General features: G+C 47.7%; 1 protein-coding gene across 1 annotated transcript in view; it reads right to left on the minus strand.

Annotated features, from left to right (window-relative positions):
• LOC142571495 (uncharacterized) overlaps positions 1-15,047 on the minus strand; it is a 103,488-nt gene extending 88,441 nt beyond the window's left edge. The window contains exon 1 of the mRNA XM_075679895.1: positions 14,425-15,047. Coding sequence (XP_075536010.1) covers positions 14,425-14,444 — 20 coding nt within the window. The 5' untranslated portion in view covers positions 14,445-15,047. The remainder of the gene's footprint in view (positions 1-14,424) is intronic.
• Positions 15,048-16,290: the final 1,243 nt, after the last annotated feature.

Consider the following 16,290-nt stretch of genomic DNA (forward strand, 5'->3'; position numbering starts at 1 on the left):
CGGCGTCAGGTCAATCTGGCGGTCGGTCAGAGTGGTGTGCCGGGCGAGTTTTATGTCCCAGCATAGGCCAAAGGGAACTGCCAGACACGGGGACGAAACACAGCGCTCCTTTGGAAATCGTCCCGACCACAGCGGGAGTCGTCCGTGGTGCGGGCGCCGCCGGACGCAGGCGAGGGCGCATTGCTGCCGGCACGGGGAGTGGCCAAATAGCAGTCCGTGAGCCTGTGGCCGCATCCGTCGTAGACGCCGTGCTGCCGCGAAGAAACCCGAGCCGTGCACGCAGTCGTCGCATGCTCGAAGCAGGCACAATGGGGGGATGAATGCGGCATACACGGTCGCCACACCATAGCTCTGGCCTCCCGTCAAGCAAGCCCCAGGGCACAAACATAACGGGGCTGTAAATGGAAGCTGAATAAACTGTGTGTGCTGTGCGAATGTCGACGCATAACTTAGAAACTTAAACAATAATCGTAATTGGTACCTGCCAACATTTTGATGGTCGGGTCACTCCTACAAGTTCTGTCTCGTTGTGGAAGGTGTCCCGTCGTCTTGTTTGTACAACGCCCTCGCTAATCCGATATCAACTCTTCAAGTGCAGAGATTACGTCGCCCATTGTTCGGCTCTACATCGTCGTTAGATATAAGGATACCGTAAATCTTCGCACTGGAGCATTACATCATGCTTTTACGTTTTTCTTTTTTCTTTTCCACGTCGCGGCGTCGTGGTCCACGCGCATAAACATAGAAGCGCAGCTGTTAAGACGTATACCAGACAGCACGGCATGCTTTAGCGGGCCCACAGACTAGTGTGTGTCTGCATTTAAGCTCCACACGATTACGGCGGCGTGATGGCACTATGTGCGGAACGTCGGCGTTCGGCTCTGCTTGGGAGCGAGCTCTCTCTGCCTCACGCAAAGCGCGCGCCCCACCTGCGGAACCTGCGGCTCGTCCTCCTCCTAACGCAGCGTGACGACGGCGCCCAACAGGTTGCCGCCCCATGCGCGCCGTCGCTCTAGCGCTGTGACGGAAGGAACGTCGCGAGAACTCCGTTCGATTTCCGCCGCAGCCACCGCGTGAAAAGCTGTCCTTCGCGAGAGACGCACGCCGAAGCGTTGGCTCGCGTGCGGTTTTTCTTCTTCCTCCGGCATTCCGTTTCTCGTGGAAGGGGGCGCGCTCCTTTGCTCCCGAATTTCCCGAAGCCGGCTGGCGGCGCGGCCTTGCCCTTTCCCTCGCTCCCGAATTCTGCGGAATTACGCGAGCGCGGCGGCGGCAGCCTGTGGACGAGCGCGCACAGCGACCGCTTCCACGGCGAAGCCCCGCCGTCCATTTGTTTGCGTTTACGTCGCTGGAAAGGTCAGAGTTGAGCGTGGGTATTTGCGGAGCGCGGCCATCGCTGGTTACTCTCCTTTTCCTGCACAACACCGCCGCAAACGCCGCCACGCTGCTTTCTCTACACCGGCGCAAATTTATATTGCTTCTGTGGCAGTGCCATCAGCAACAGTCGTTTGCTGTTGCTTGCTATGTTCGATTTCCGTATGCTTAGATTTAGGTGCACGTTAGAGAAGCCCAGGTGGTCGAAATTATTCCGGAGTCCCCCACTACGGCGTGCCTCACAAACAGATCGTGGTTTTGGCACGTAAAACCCCATAGTTTAATTAATTACACTAACTCTCTCCCAACCATTGTCTTCGTGCTCATCGCGATTCAGTTCATTCTCTGCTGCCTCCTTCTTTGTTTTCTCTTCACTCCTTTTTCAGCGGCTTTCTGTTCTTCAGGTCCTTGTGTTCGCTCGATGCCCGTCCTCACTCATCTGGCAAACAGCCATCGTCGTCGCCTTCGGCCGCTCACGCTTGGCATTTTCCCTTGCGTTTGCACTCAGCGACGACTGCCGGCACTCTGCTGTTCCTCTTCTTACTTATTCTAGCTACAAAAGTAAACTTAGATCTTTTAGGGCGTACGTTCCATCCTACTTTGGTCTGCCTAATGCAATTTAAGAAAACATTCGCGAAAACGAAAACGCTAAAAAGCGAACAAGCGCTTGACAGGAAACTTTCTTCCTTCCCTCCATCTGCTGCCTACTCTTTGCTTTCCGACTTTTTACTTTTGCTGAACTCACCGCTGACCACAACGCATTTCTTAACCGCGAACAAGCGCGCTCTTGCTCCTTGGTCTTCATTCATTCATGCTACGCCATCCCTTTCTCAAGAGAGCGCTCTTTTCCTTCTCTTCCCTTTTTTTTTTGTGCAGCTATAGCTGTTCTCACTCCCTCAGTCATTTCTTCCGTCACCTAGGAACGCGACCTCCACAAACGTAGACGGCTCAAATTAGAGTGTTAAACAATTAAAGTTCTTTTTTGCTTCTTTTTATCGAAAGCACATTGTTGCTACATTAGTTCAACTGCCATTCATAAACACACCTATTTATTAAAGCACCAAGGCCAAATAAGTGCATGGCCGTTTCTCAATATGTCCGAAACAGAGCTCTTCTTTTCTGCAATGTTACTGGTTAAATTTGCTCCAGCGACCTCACTTCGGCTACGAGCTCCATCGCTTCATTTCCACTGCGCGATACACAGAAGGAAAATATAACAATTACCGAGGAGAAAAGAACTCGCAGCCCTGGGCCGTTATCTTTATTCCATACGCTTTTTTTTTCTCCAAATTCATTATTCACAGCGCCACTGCACGAACTCTTGCGTCCACTCCGTGTCGGCTCTGAATCTGTAGCCGTAGCAGCTCGGCGATTCGTACTGGTCAATTAACAATTCAGCGCTCGCGCAGGTAGCGACTTCCCACATGCGCAGCGTAGTCCTTCAAGCTTCCTCGCCTGCTTTCCCTCTCTGTGTCCCGTGCCTCCGCTCCCGTGTTTCTCTCTTTCACCTCCGGCGCAGCGCCATCGTCAGCAGGCAGAGCAAATCGCAGGGTTCACCGAGAACGAACAGGAGTCGTTGACATTTCGCAGCGCCTGAGCGCGCACCAGCATCCACGCAACTCGAACCGCGGTTGAGAACGTCGCGCGCGCATATGCTTCCGATTCGCGATGACGGAAGCGCTCTTCCTTCTTTCTCCGCTTCTCCTGCCGGCACGCACGTCGAGCAGGAAAGCGCTCGCAAGGCCGCACTTGCTGTCATTCGACATGCGCGCAGGATATCGCACACATGAAGATATTCTCGACTATTTCCTGGCGTGGACGGAGTTTGTGAAAGAGCGCCGAATAAAAAGAAATAAAGAAAGAAGGAAAGAAAGAAAGAAAGAAAGAAAGAAAGAAAGAAAGAAAGAAAGAAAGAAAGGAACAAAAAAATATTGTGAGGATACTGTATGCAACGTTATGTGCGCATTACGCGAGCATCTAGGTGCGGCACAAGAAAGCCCCTTCGCTTGGCTTTGGTGATGCCGACAACGACTTGTTTCCGCTAGCTGTTGTTCTACCTGCTTCTCTCTATCTCTTCGCTATTCTCGCCTGCCTCACGAAGCATGCGAAATGCCTGCGTTTTTAAGCTGCCAACATTAATCGCTTCAGCGTTCTGTCATTGTTATCCTGCATCCCTCTTTTGTTCTTCGTTTTCCCTTCTGCCTGAGCTTGTGCGCTCAGACTGGCCTTTCTATAGGTATCAAGCTGCGCTGTTAAACATACGGTCGTGAATTCGATTCCCAGCCGTAGCGGTCGCATTCCGATGGCTGCCGAACGCAGAAGCGCTCGTGTGCCGTGCCTTGGGTGATCGTTAAGTAAATCAAGGTGGTCCAAATTAAACCCGCAGCCCACCAATACACCGTCCCTCAAAACTCACTTTGCATTTTCGGGCTGTTAAACTCGGTAATTTGTTAATTTGAAGTAATATCCATCTCCTCCTGTGGACTCAAGTCTGGCCGGACACAGAAGCTAATTTTTGTTCGCGCATTCCTTTAACGCTTGTCCAGAGTTGCGCGAGCTATATTGCTGTCACTGCTTCGCACTCTGCGTTAAGCTCCTTTTATTTTGTGTTTCTACAACCTCAATTTACTGTCTTGTAAATTACATCAACGGAACCTCTTCGCGGGCACATTGACTGCATTGCTTAATGATTGTAACTACGCAGTTCGCGCTTTTGACTGCCACGACAGCGCCAACCGTATTTCGATGGGCGTGAAAGCGAAAACGCCTGTTTACTGCGAATTTGCCACTCTACAATACGAATGAAAATCATGCTTCGCGTACTCAGCATTGCCTTTCACATCTTGGTCGCCGCGTTGCGCCATCCACGTTGTATTCTCGCGGTTATATTTCGACGGTTACGTTTGTGGGTATATATATATATATATATATATATATATATATATATATATATATATATATATATATATATATATATATATATATATATATATATATGTGTGTGTGTGTGTGTGTGTGTGTGTGTGTGTGTGTGTGTGTGTGTGTGTGTGTGTGTGTGTGTGTGTGAGGTTGTAGGAATAATATAGGAATATGACAAAAGACAAATAGCTTGGCAAGGGAACAAGAATTCATGATCGCCAGTCAGCCTCTACGCTTACCTAGGTCTGTTACTCACGGGGACCCTGATCATGAGAAGGAAATTTATAAAAATGGGGTTGAGTGCATACATCAGGCATCACCAAATCCTGACTGGGAGCTTACTACTGTCGTTGAAAAAAAAGTGTACAATCATTGCGTTCTCCCGGTGCTAACACACGGGGCACAAACTTGGAGGTTGACAAAGGAGCTCGAGAATAAGTTAATGACCGCGCAAAAAGTGATGGAACAAAACATGTTAGGCGTAACGTTAACAGACAGGAGGAGAGCGATGCGGATTAGAGAGAAAACGGGGATAGCCGATATTATAGTTGATATTAGGAGAAAAAAACTGGACCTGGGCAGGCCATGTGGCGCGGTGATAAAATTAGGAAATGCGCAGGCGCAAGTTCGAATCAGCTAGCGCAAGACGCGGGTGATAGGAGATCACGTGGAGGGGCCTTTGTCCTGCAGTGGACATAAAAATATGATGACGTTATATGTGTGCACAATGCAAATACCAGCAAACGTGCTTATAAGTATATGAACTCTGTACACAGACCGCCACTGTAGTGCCAGTAAGCGCACCTCTGTTCTGCGTAATAAAACAATAAATTTCTACATATAACCTTGACTTATAACATCGGCTCATAAGCACACCGACCTCTTAGTGGAAGAGAGCATTATATTTAACTGATTATTTAATTTACTTTATTCTCTTTTATTTAGCGCTTCGGCGTGTGCTACTGGGTGTGACCAATCCTTCAACGTGAGCGTGTAAACTACGATCTATACAAATTCCAATTCGCCTCGTATGGCGCAAATGCCGAGTAACGGGCAGCAGGAGGCTTGGCTTGCTAGAGAAGATCTGGGGAGCCAGAGAGTTCTCGGTCAAGCCCAGCGAACCACTGAAACCAGTGAAGCCCCCGGACTGAGGGACCCACCCACCGCCCAAAATCCCTAAGAGAAATAAAGTTGATACTGCTACTACTGCTTCAGCATGAGTATGTGCCACTGCGACCCAAAGGTACGGAATCCTTAAATGTAGCTAGCTATCTGTCGTACTTCTCCGTACATACACCTGACATCGCGATTGTTCCCTCGACAAGCACCGTGCATCGCCTTCGTCCACGTGACATCGCTGTGTAGACGTCACACACTGTGCATTCGCCTGATTTAGTGTTTACATCCCGCCATAATTGTGCGTGGTGCAGTACATAAACATAAAAATTGCATTATATTAAAGTGACGACCTTTGTGGTGGATAAACATAAGCATTGCACGAGATTACACGTTGTATAGGATTGAAAGTATAAATGCACTTTAACACATCGCCGTTACTTTTACGGCATTTAATTAACCGCTTCACTAAAGCGTCGCTTCACGTAGATTAAAACATGTGCGTTGGATATGCATATTTTTGCAGAAGCAGACTTGTGCTGCACCACGTGCATCCGGTGTTGTGAGCAAGGACTAACTTTTCTTGAATCGAATGCTTGTCGTGCACCCTTGCTGTATAGGTGTGCTCGGTATGAATCCGCTTTGGCGGTGGGCTGCGTGCCTTTACGTGCGAGACCAAGGCGAATGCGTCCGTAGAGTTGCAATTACGGAAATTTGCATACACAGGAATAGGTTGAAGAATGAGCCGGGATTGCCCGTGGTAGGTTTTATTGGAGCCCTAATGTGACGGCGGATTAGCCTGATTTACGTCTCCAAGTGTGAAGTCAGCCTAAATAACGTTGGGTGGCCGATACTAAGGCGGAGGCAACCTCTAGTACACAATGTTGCACAACACAGGTGTTTGATTACAATCAGTCGACTGATCGATCGACCAATCGATCCTTTCAAAAATATGCAGGCCATGTCATTTAAGTAGTCACTTACGTACTGCAGCTAGTACTAACGAAGCAACGACTCCTTTGTTGCAGTCAAATCTCCACTTCAACGAGGTCGATCCGCCTGGTGAATGTAATTCAACATGACTTACAACTCTGCAGCTCTCGATTGTCTATTTCACCTGTAGCGAATCCTAAGTCTTCTGCGCGCTTTCCAGCAGCAGCGGCTGCGTTACGGCGCCGGACAAAAAAAAAAAAAAAGAAAAAAAGAGAGGAAGTCGCAGACAGGCAGGGCCGATTAAATTTCATTGAAGAATAACAAAAATATAGCAAAGCGAAAGAACCAGGACACCTTCTGCGGGACCCCTTCGTTGTGTTTCCCAGAACGTTTAAGGTGGGAGCCCGCGCGCTGGCTTTGTTAAATCAACGGACGAGTGCGCCTTTCCGCCTGTCGCTCGCTGCCTCGACCTCTGACATTCACGCGCGGCGCACTCGCGCTGGTGCCATGTTCTTTTCGCGCGACCATTTCTCTTTCTTTTATTCTATTTTTCTTACGCATAGCAAAGACCGCCAGAGGCCGCGCTGTCGCATTGCGAAAAAACCCACAAACGAGAAGGCAAATGAATAGGAAGAATATATTCTGCTGCGTCCCCTAACCCTCTGTGTAATTAAGACGCCACGACGCTTCCGTATACCGCGGGCGGCCACTACGCAATGCTCGATCATTGCCAGCGGCGCCGCCTACCGGGCGCCCGGCTGGAAGCTTTCACTCTGCAGTGTGCAATACGGTCCGCGCTCGCTGCAATAATATTTAAATACGTTACTCTCTATTTGCTTGCTCGACACATGTCGACATCGGTTGATCAGGCGCAATGAAGCGGACACATAAGGCACATGAGACAACACACATGTCTGTCTCGTGTGACTTCTATGTCTCTGTCGCTGTGCATGCGCTTTAACAAATTAGAATATGTTCTACGAATAATAACAATCCAATATAACAACCCTCTTCGACCTCGGGTTCGGCTTTGTTCTGGGCCTCGCCTATAACTGCGCTGTCGAGACCAATAGGTGGAGTCCGAAACATGTGCGACATCTTGTCACCATTGCTTCCAGCGTCCACTGCCTCGTATCAGTACTCTGATAAACTAATGCCAAAGCGTGCTTCGCAATCGGCTCTTCGCTATGCACGTCTTTAACATTCCAAATTCAGTTCAGTAGATGATACTGGGCAGTTTCTGTACCTTTCAGCTCGTGCGCACAGCGTTCTGCTTGTTTGAGGACATGCAGCGACATCGCACTGTGTCCAAAGCACTGTCTTCGAGACTATGGCGCGACGAGCCATTACAACAGCGGAACGGCGCAATCAGCCCACACTCATAAAGGTCCCTCAAAGGTTCCCTATCGATAATACTTCGCCGCATTCGCCCCACATCCCAATGGAGCTGCCTCATTCCCTCTACTGCCCTTTCAGTAACCTTACTGGAAACCCTATAGTGCCCATTAGAACTGGCAGTTTGGCGGGTTGATAACAATTCATAGTGTAGGTTGCGTTCCTGTCGGTCATTCCTTTCCTTTCATACGCACGTTTTGTGCTCCTCCCACAGTACGAAGTGTCCCATATCATGGCCGTTCCGGAGTCATAATACACCGGACGAGGTTTTAAGTAAAGATGTTTGTTTTTTACTCTCTCGGAAGCCACGGAAAACATAATGCTTGTTCAGAATTTTATTGCAATGCTATAAAGTTGGACAACGATTACAAAAATTGTGATGCTTGCATGTAACTTAATGGCCTGTTGTACTGACACGACCAAGCCAAGATGTCAATGCAGAACCGTTCCTCTACTTCTTCCTCCTTTCGATACTAGGCGCCGCTGAGTTTCTCTGCCCCAAGAAAGCCGTCGCTAGACGGTGCCATGCACGCACCATCCGTTGATCTAAAGCTGAAAGTGGCGATGATTGGCGTCTGGTCCCAAGTCTGCCGCAGTGCAGAATTTCTTTGGCAGCGTCCCATTCCTTAAAGCGTTCCTCGTACCTTTTCAATCGCTGATGTGTAGATATCGATATATGCATATTCTAGAGAATACATATTCTAGAATGCATTGGATCTCTGCAAGAATATTCTGGCAGAGATCAAATGCATCGTTTTTACGCTATATACCATCCCTATAGTGAAGATAATAAATTGCCTAACTTATGTCTAAAAAATCATGTTTTTTTCTGTGCCGAAGAGAAAATGTTATCTATATGCGATGACCTTTTGAGATATGGGATTAATGCCTTTGTAAGACGTGGTACTGATGCAGTGCCGAATTATCTGTACACAGGTGCATCTGCAATGTGCACAATGGTGAATAATACCATACATAATACATATCCCTGAAGCCCTCCGGTACTTGTGCACGAACTGTTTATATCTACATACTGGCTGCGACCGGTGCTGTGTGAAATGACACCAATTTGTGATATGCTGTGGCATTCCTATTGATGTATTTACTCTCCAGAATGTAGTACTATTGACGCGAATGCGTTAGGGGCACTGTGTCGCAGAAAATCCGGCGTCGACGTCCCCGTGAGCGAAAATTCCTGTATTTATTTAGCTATATGTATATGCCACGCCTTCATATAAAACATGTGGTATATGCGGGCTATATTGCCACACCATTCTATCACTAAAGTTGCTGATGCCTTGTCTTACATTCTTGACAAAGTTATTCCTCGAAATTTTGAGGATGTCATCCCACAAACTAATGTCATGAAACAAAACACTGACAGCACATGCCTTTTATGTGAAATATTCTCAGACTGAAATATTAAAAGTGCGAAACAATAAAAGAAACCTGAAAATTATGAAACTTTATTGGCGCGGCTGTGCACTACCTCCGGAATCGGCACACGCAAGAGGCTGCGTTTCTCCCAGAAAGTTCGCCTTCGTGCATAGCGTTCGCCGCCAGTGTTTCCCGGTAAACATTGCGGTTACATAAGCTGCAGTTGCCGGGAATCGTGAGAAGCAGTGAGGAATCTTTTAATGCTATCGCGTTCCACTCTTAAAGGCGAAGCTTAAGCGTCCTCCAAATTTTTTATTGCTTCCGAAGAATTCAAAAACTTACGTCAGCCTTTCGTAATATATTATATCTCATTTATTATCGTAATTCACTTACGAACAATAAGTGCTCTCAACATGCGAGGTTTTCGCATCACTCAACTCTTAATAACTCGCACGATAACTCTTATTTATAATATGCTTATATCACGCATGAATTAAGACAATAACTGTAGGGTACATCGTGTGCAGTTGAACTTCCAGTACAAGGCAATCGAACTTGACATTTTACTAACTCACAAACTGTCCTGTGCGTAATCTCAAACCCACGCATAGAAATACCGACCGTATAGATTCGTGTAAGGGCCGCGATTTCACAATTTTTGAAGAGGTTCGGCCCTTACACGGGACCAAACCTTTTGGTTTGGTCCCGTGTAAGGGCTAATACTAGATGGCTCTAGATACTATATGCCGCTACTAGATTGCTCTCGTCATCTACTAGCGTCACGCGGAAGCACGCAGCGTCCGAAAATTCGCCGATGCGCATGCGCGGCTTTGGGGCTCCGAGCGCGATTGCTTCTCCGTTCAAAATATTATTTTTCCAAATTTTGGATTACCAAGTCGGGGTGTCGGCCCTTACACGCGTGCGGCCCTCACACGAGTCTATACGGTATGACTTTTCTTGTCGCAACACAAAGAAAACTGTTGGGTTTTACGTGCCAAAACCACTTTCTGATTATGAGGCACGCCGTAGTGGGGGACTCCGTAAATTTTGACCACCTACGGTTCTTTAATGTGCATCTAAATCTAAGTGCACGGGTGTTTTCGTATTTCGCCCCCATCGAATTGTCGCAACACACAAAGGTTTTGCAAGAAACAAGGAGTCACATAAGTTGCTATGTCACGATAGCTACGTGACAGACACTTCTGAAGAATGGCTGCGTCTGGAAAAAGTAACAACTGTGCGTGTTTCTGCCGGCATACACTTCTTATCGCGAGGGTCGTTTGACACCTTGTGGACGCGTATATAGTCATTGCGGTTAACGAAACCTTGGCGTCCCTCTCATTGCCAGCTAGTTGCATTGAGGGTGGAAGCATCCGTTCCTTTCTTTAATCTTTCTGTAACGCGACCTCTTGAAGTAATGAAGTTGTTGCGAGAGCCGCGGCCCACCACCATGGGCCCATCCAGCGCGCTTCTTTAAAGGGCCCCTCACCGGGCCCCATAGCAAATTTTGGTTATACGCTGGAATTTGTTACGCGTCCTCTAGGGAGCGTTCTGCCGCAAAAAAAAAAAATGCAAATCGGCTCAATAATAGCTGAGATAGAAATATTTCAGTGCCGCAAACCCATGATTTCAGGAGGCGAACTCCACTGCCAAGCGAGACACTTTCTCCACTTGCCCCGTCTAACCTCCGCAAGCGAAATTCTTTCCCTGTATTCTCCCATACCGGACATTTAGGATCTCGTGACGCATACGTCACGGGCCCCGCTTTCATTTCTTTTTCTCCTAGCTTTTTTGCGGCGCGGCGCTCTTCCGCTGACGGCGTCTGTGAACGAGCGCACTGACTGGCGGTATAAGTCAGTGGTACACGAATACTGGGGCAGACACAAGAGGATCACAGAGCATGATCCCGCGCTGGAACACGGTAGAAAACGACATAGTTTCGTTGTCTGCGCTCGCGACTGCAGGACGTGGGAACAAGCAGACGAAACGGAAGTACATCTTTTATGCTACGGTGCGAAGTAAAAAAAAAAGGGGGACACGTAGACATTCGGTTTGTGTGTTTTATTAGTTTTCTAAGCTTTATTCGTCTACTCAAGCAACATATTACACAAATAAAGGGGTGTTCCCTTGAATAATTATCGAATTCAGGTGTCACCACGAGCGACGTCACCGTACGAACACGTGTACGTAGGCGTGCTAGCACGCGTACGTCATCCTCCGGCCTGGATCGCGACGGCCGCGAGGAGAAGGGAAAACGGCGTTCGGTTTTAAATTTAAGATCTTACCGCGGCGCGTAGCGATGTAATACTTTGCAGACGCGATCGTTATCGCGCAATGTATGCTCTGCGCTTGTCTGCTCAAAATGGCCACACCTGGTGAGGGGCCCCTTATAAAGAAGCTACAAAGAATGAAAGAGTCCAACTCAGGAGATCAGATAGAATTAGCGGAACTTTCAAAACTGATCACCAAGAAGAAAGCAAGAGATAATCGAAATTATAACGTTAGAAAGACTGAGAAAGCAGTAAAAAATCGACGCAGCATGAAATCAGGGAGAAGAAAACTTTGCATAGGACAAGCCAAGATATATGTACTGAAAGATAAGCAGGGTAATATCATCAGCAATTTCGAAGATGTAGTAGAAGCAGCGTAATAATTCTATACTAACCGGTACAGTATCCAGAGCAACCACGATACCTTTACTCAAAGTGGTAATGAACTGGATACAGAAGCTCTTCTGTAACTAGCGATGAAGTTAGAAGGGCCTTGCAAGACATGAACCGGGAAAAAGCGGCAGAAGAAAATGGAATAACACTTGATTTAATCAAAGATGGAGGAGATCGTTGATGCTTGAAAAGCTTGCGGCCCTTTATACGAAATGATTCACGACTTCTAGAGTTCCAGAGAACCAGAAGGATGGCAACATTATACTGATACACAAAAAGGGAAACGTTAAAGAATCGAAAGGTTAGAGGAACATTAGCTTACTTACAGTATTCTATAAAATATTCACCAAGGTAATGTCCAATAGAATAAGGGCAACACTTGAATTCAGTCAAACAAGAGAACAGGCTGGCTTCAGCAAGGAATACTCTACAATAGACCATATCCATGTCATCAACCAGGTAATCGAGAAATTTGCAGAGTACAGTCAGCCTACCTATATGGCTTTCATAGATTACGAAACGGTATTTGATTCAGTAGAGATACCAGTAGTCACAGAGGCATTACGCAATCAAAGAGTACAGAAGGAACACGTGAATATATTGGAAAATGTCTGCAAAGATTACACAGCTAACTTGATTTTCCACAAGAAAATTAGAACGATACCTATAAAGAAAGGGGTCAGGAAAGGAGACACAATCTCTCCAATGCTATTCATTGCATGCCTGGAAGAAGTATCGAGGCTTGGGAGTGAGTATCAACGGCGAATATCTCGGCAGCCTTCAATTTGCACATGACATTTTCCTGTTCAGCGCAACTCTGGGGACAAATTGCAACAAATCATTGAGCACCTTAACATAGAGAGCGTAACAGTAGGGTTGAACATTAATATGCAGAAGACAAAGGTAATGTTCAATAGCCTGGTAAGGGAGCAAGAGTTCAAAATCATCAGTCATACTCTAGAGTCTGCGAAGCAGTACGTTTAGCTAGGTCGGCCAGTTACTCACAGGATCATGAGAAGGAAATTTGCAGAAGAACAAAAATGGGTTGGAGTGCATACGGCAGACATTGTCAGATCCTGACTGGAAGTTTACCACTATCTTTGAAACGAAAGGTGTACAATCAGTGCGTTCGATGGGTGCTAACATATGGGGCAGAAACTTGGAGGTTGACAAAGAAGCTCGAGAACAAGTTAAGGAACGCGCAAAGAGCGATAGAATGAATAATGTTAAGCGTAACTTTAAGAGACAGGAAGAGAGCGGTGTGGGTAGGGGAGCAAACGCAGATAGCCGATATTCTAACTGACATTAAGAGGGAAAAATGGAGCTGAGCAGGCCATGTAATGCGTAGGATAGATAACCGGTGGACAGATTGGGCGCCAAGAGAAGGGAAACGCAGTCGAGGACGGCAGAAAAACACGTGGGCTGATGAAATTAAGAAATTCGCAGACGCAAAAATTCGCCGATGCAGTTGGCGCAGGACAAGGGTAATTGGAGATCGGAGTGAGAAACCTTCGTCCTGCAGTGGACGTAAAATAGGCTTACAATGATGATGATGATGATGATTTAAGTATATTAACCCGAAGAGTACTAGCGTAAGGAAAAGGAGAATGAGGGTGTATGCATTACTCCGCTAAAAAGCAACGGAACAATATACGCGTAGAATACAGTATCATCAAGGAACGACATCTATACATGGCAAATTAATGTGGAGACGGCTTTCAAGCATTTCATGCAGGAGTGTGTTCGTATAACAACGCGTAAGTGGTGAAAACGAGTGACAGAGTGTTGGATAAATAAATGGGCAATATCAACGTCATTCTTATCAAGCGGTGAAAGCCTCCTTCAGACACGTGGCGGTCATATTCAGTATAGCTTGGGCGCAGAAATGCTCGCATCTGAAAAACCGCTGAACCGATCAGAACGTAGTTTGTTGCATTTAAGCAAGAAAAATGCATTGCATTGACTCTGGAGAGAAAGCATTTCATTTAGGACTTCAACCTTTCTTTCTTTATTTATTATTTTAAATCAAGGTTCCCCAAAAACACCACGGTCGGGTACAATTCTAGAAGTCAGCAGCATTTGCCTCTCAACCTTGTAGCTCTGCACCGAGCGTGTGCGTACGTGAATATTGCGGACAGCTCAGGAAAGTCACCGGAAATGTCGTGTCTTTCTTGTAGGACTGTCACCTGCTCCGCGTCTGTACGTCCGTCTCCATGGGCTCCAGTGAAGATTCCGAGGTCCCTGTTTGTTCACGGACCACGGTTTATGTAAGAACAGCCCAGAATCCGTACACATCTCCGTCGGCCTCGATACCAAAAGAATCCGTGGCCACTGCGAAAGTCTAAGGCTATCTTGTCCGTAAACTTGAGGCACTTTCTGCCCGATTTACAATCAACTTTTTTGTTCTTTTTTTTTCTGTGAGAAACGAACAGTGCGCAGAGCGCAGGCAACAGCCTATCTTGCATATCTTGTATCGTGTATCTTCAATACGTTATCTTGCTAACGTCTAATGCAAAATAATAAGGTTGCATTTGATTTGATTCGAATTGCTCTGATATGCGCTAGTTGAGTGCAACGCGGACGAAAACCGTCGTGCGCGCGAACGCATGGCACACCCCCGCTTCCATTCGGGGTGGGCAAGAAGACTCACCGCCTGCTGACGCCTTCCATGTAGGCCTTGAGTGAGGTCGCATCGCCGTCAGTCGCCTCTTCAGCCGCTCCAGCCAGCGTCAGTGCCGGGACCGGGGGACCCGGTGCACGCCAGGTCCCCGCCTCTGGGCCGCTCGCCTCCGCGGCCGTGCTCTCCGCGAGCGCGGCGCGGTCATGGCGCACTCTCGCTGGTGCTGCACCGGCGTCCGCCTCCCGGTCAGACACGTCTCCTTCGCGACTCAAGAACCGCGCACCGCAACGATCCCGACCCGCTGCTCCTCACCGCCGGCCGCCTCGCACCACAGGTCCAACGAGCAGGAGCGCTTCGCGAACTCCGGCGGCGGCGCCGTACCGTAGTCTCGAACGGCCGTTGGCTCCGAGCCGTGGCTCGAACTCTGAGGTGCGTACGTTGCCCGTCGCTCTGGTGTGCACTGTCCGCGGCACGCGCGGCACGACAGCTTTTCAGTGATACATCGCAGGCGAATGCATTCGGAGATACGCGTGTTAATCCAGCGCCTCTGACCGGCCTGACGACGACTGGCGCGGCGGTTTCGTTTCACGCTTGCGCTCACAGCTGGCGTCACGCACCAAGGCAACCAGCCGATGGCGTTTCGCCGCCGACTGTGCGAAGGCTGCGTCGTCAACGTCGGTTTGCGCCGCGCCTGGGCGCAGAAGAGGTGGGCAGTGGGCGGGGACGCGTGCTTTGGAGATGGATTGAAGTGGCTGGGAAAGTGGCGCCATCTACCGCTGCGGGAAAACGAGTGCGATTTCTGGTTGTGTAGCTTACCGTCCATTGGGATTCAAGGGCTTTGGGCGAAGCGGGAAGTCCAACAAGGCGCCTTGGCTATGATGACTGATAACAGTTTTCTTTTTCTTTTTGAAGATGGAGTACCACGTAGAGCGAAACGCGAAATATAGCGTCGCGTTCTGTGAAAGTCCTGCCTGGCTCCGCACACGCGGGCACGTGTGCGCGCGCGCATGTGTGTGTGTGTGTGTGTGTGTGTGTGTGTGTGTGTGTGTGTGCATAGGCGCCGACTACGGCGGGGTGACTACGGGGCCCGAGCTCCCTCCGCAGTATTCCGTGGGGAGTTATTCTCATGATTTAACGTTTCTTTAGAGTTGCCTCTGCGTTACTTACTGCTAAAGCTTACTGCATCATTGTTGGCGCGGACGTGCACGGCTTTTAATTCATACTTTCGCTTTATTTTTGCAAATCTTGACAATAGGAGGACAAGCGCATTAAAGCACCAGCGGCAGCTGCCTCATCTGTATTTTATCCCTTCAACATTTGTTTTTTTTTTTAAGTTAACACTGTGAACACCATGCACAAACACAATATATGTATATGTATACACAGGACAAATTTTATTATATATTTGAAAGAGAAGAAGCCAGCCAACTAACAATTTTTTCTAATGGTATGGAAAGCCTATAGATATATATTGCGTAGAAAATTAATATGATGCTGTATGTTCAGCTCGGTTCAAATTTCTTTGCGTGCTTTTTTGACCACAAGAAAACCTGCAGACTTCAGTGACTATTTCGGCAGAGTCTTTCATCAAGGGCGTGTGAAATTCACGTGAATGATATGTGTCTCAGTACTGCTTCTGTCTTCAGTAAGCAATGCTAACGGCTCATGAAAAAAAAAAAGCCTCTTCTAATAATTTACGACATTTAATAGAGATGGAAACATCGCCACTTGCATGCAGAGGTCCTAAAATGTATAATTCACTCAGTAACCGAAATGAGGCCAAGCAGGATTCACTCGAAATGAGGATCAATTGCAGTCATGCGCAGCAGCGCTGTTACTCGTACTCTCAATAAAAAATAAATATAAGAAGTGAATATGATGCATAGGCCTGCATAT

The sequence above is a fragment of the Dermacentor variabilis genome, chromosome 2 (assembly GCF_050947875.1).
Source record: "Dermacentor variabilis isolate Ectoservices chromosome 2, ASM5094787v1, whole genome shotgun sequence".
In the NCBI taxonomy this organism is placed as follows: Eukaryota; Metazoa; Arthropoda; class Arachnida; order Ixodida; family Ixodidae; genus Dermacentor; species Dermacentor variabilis.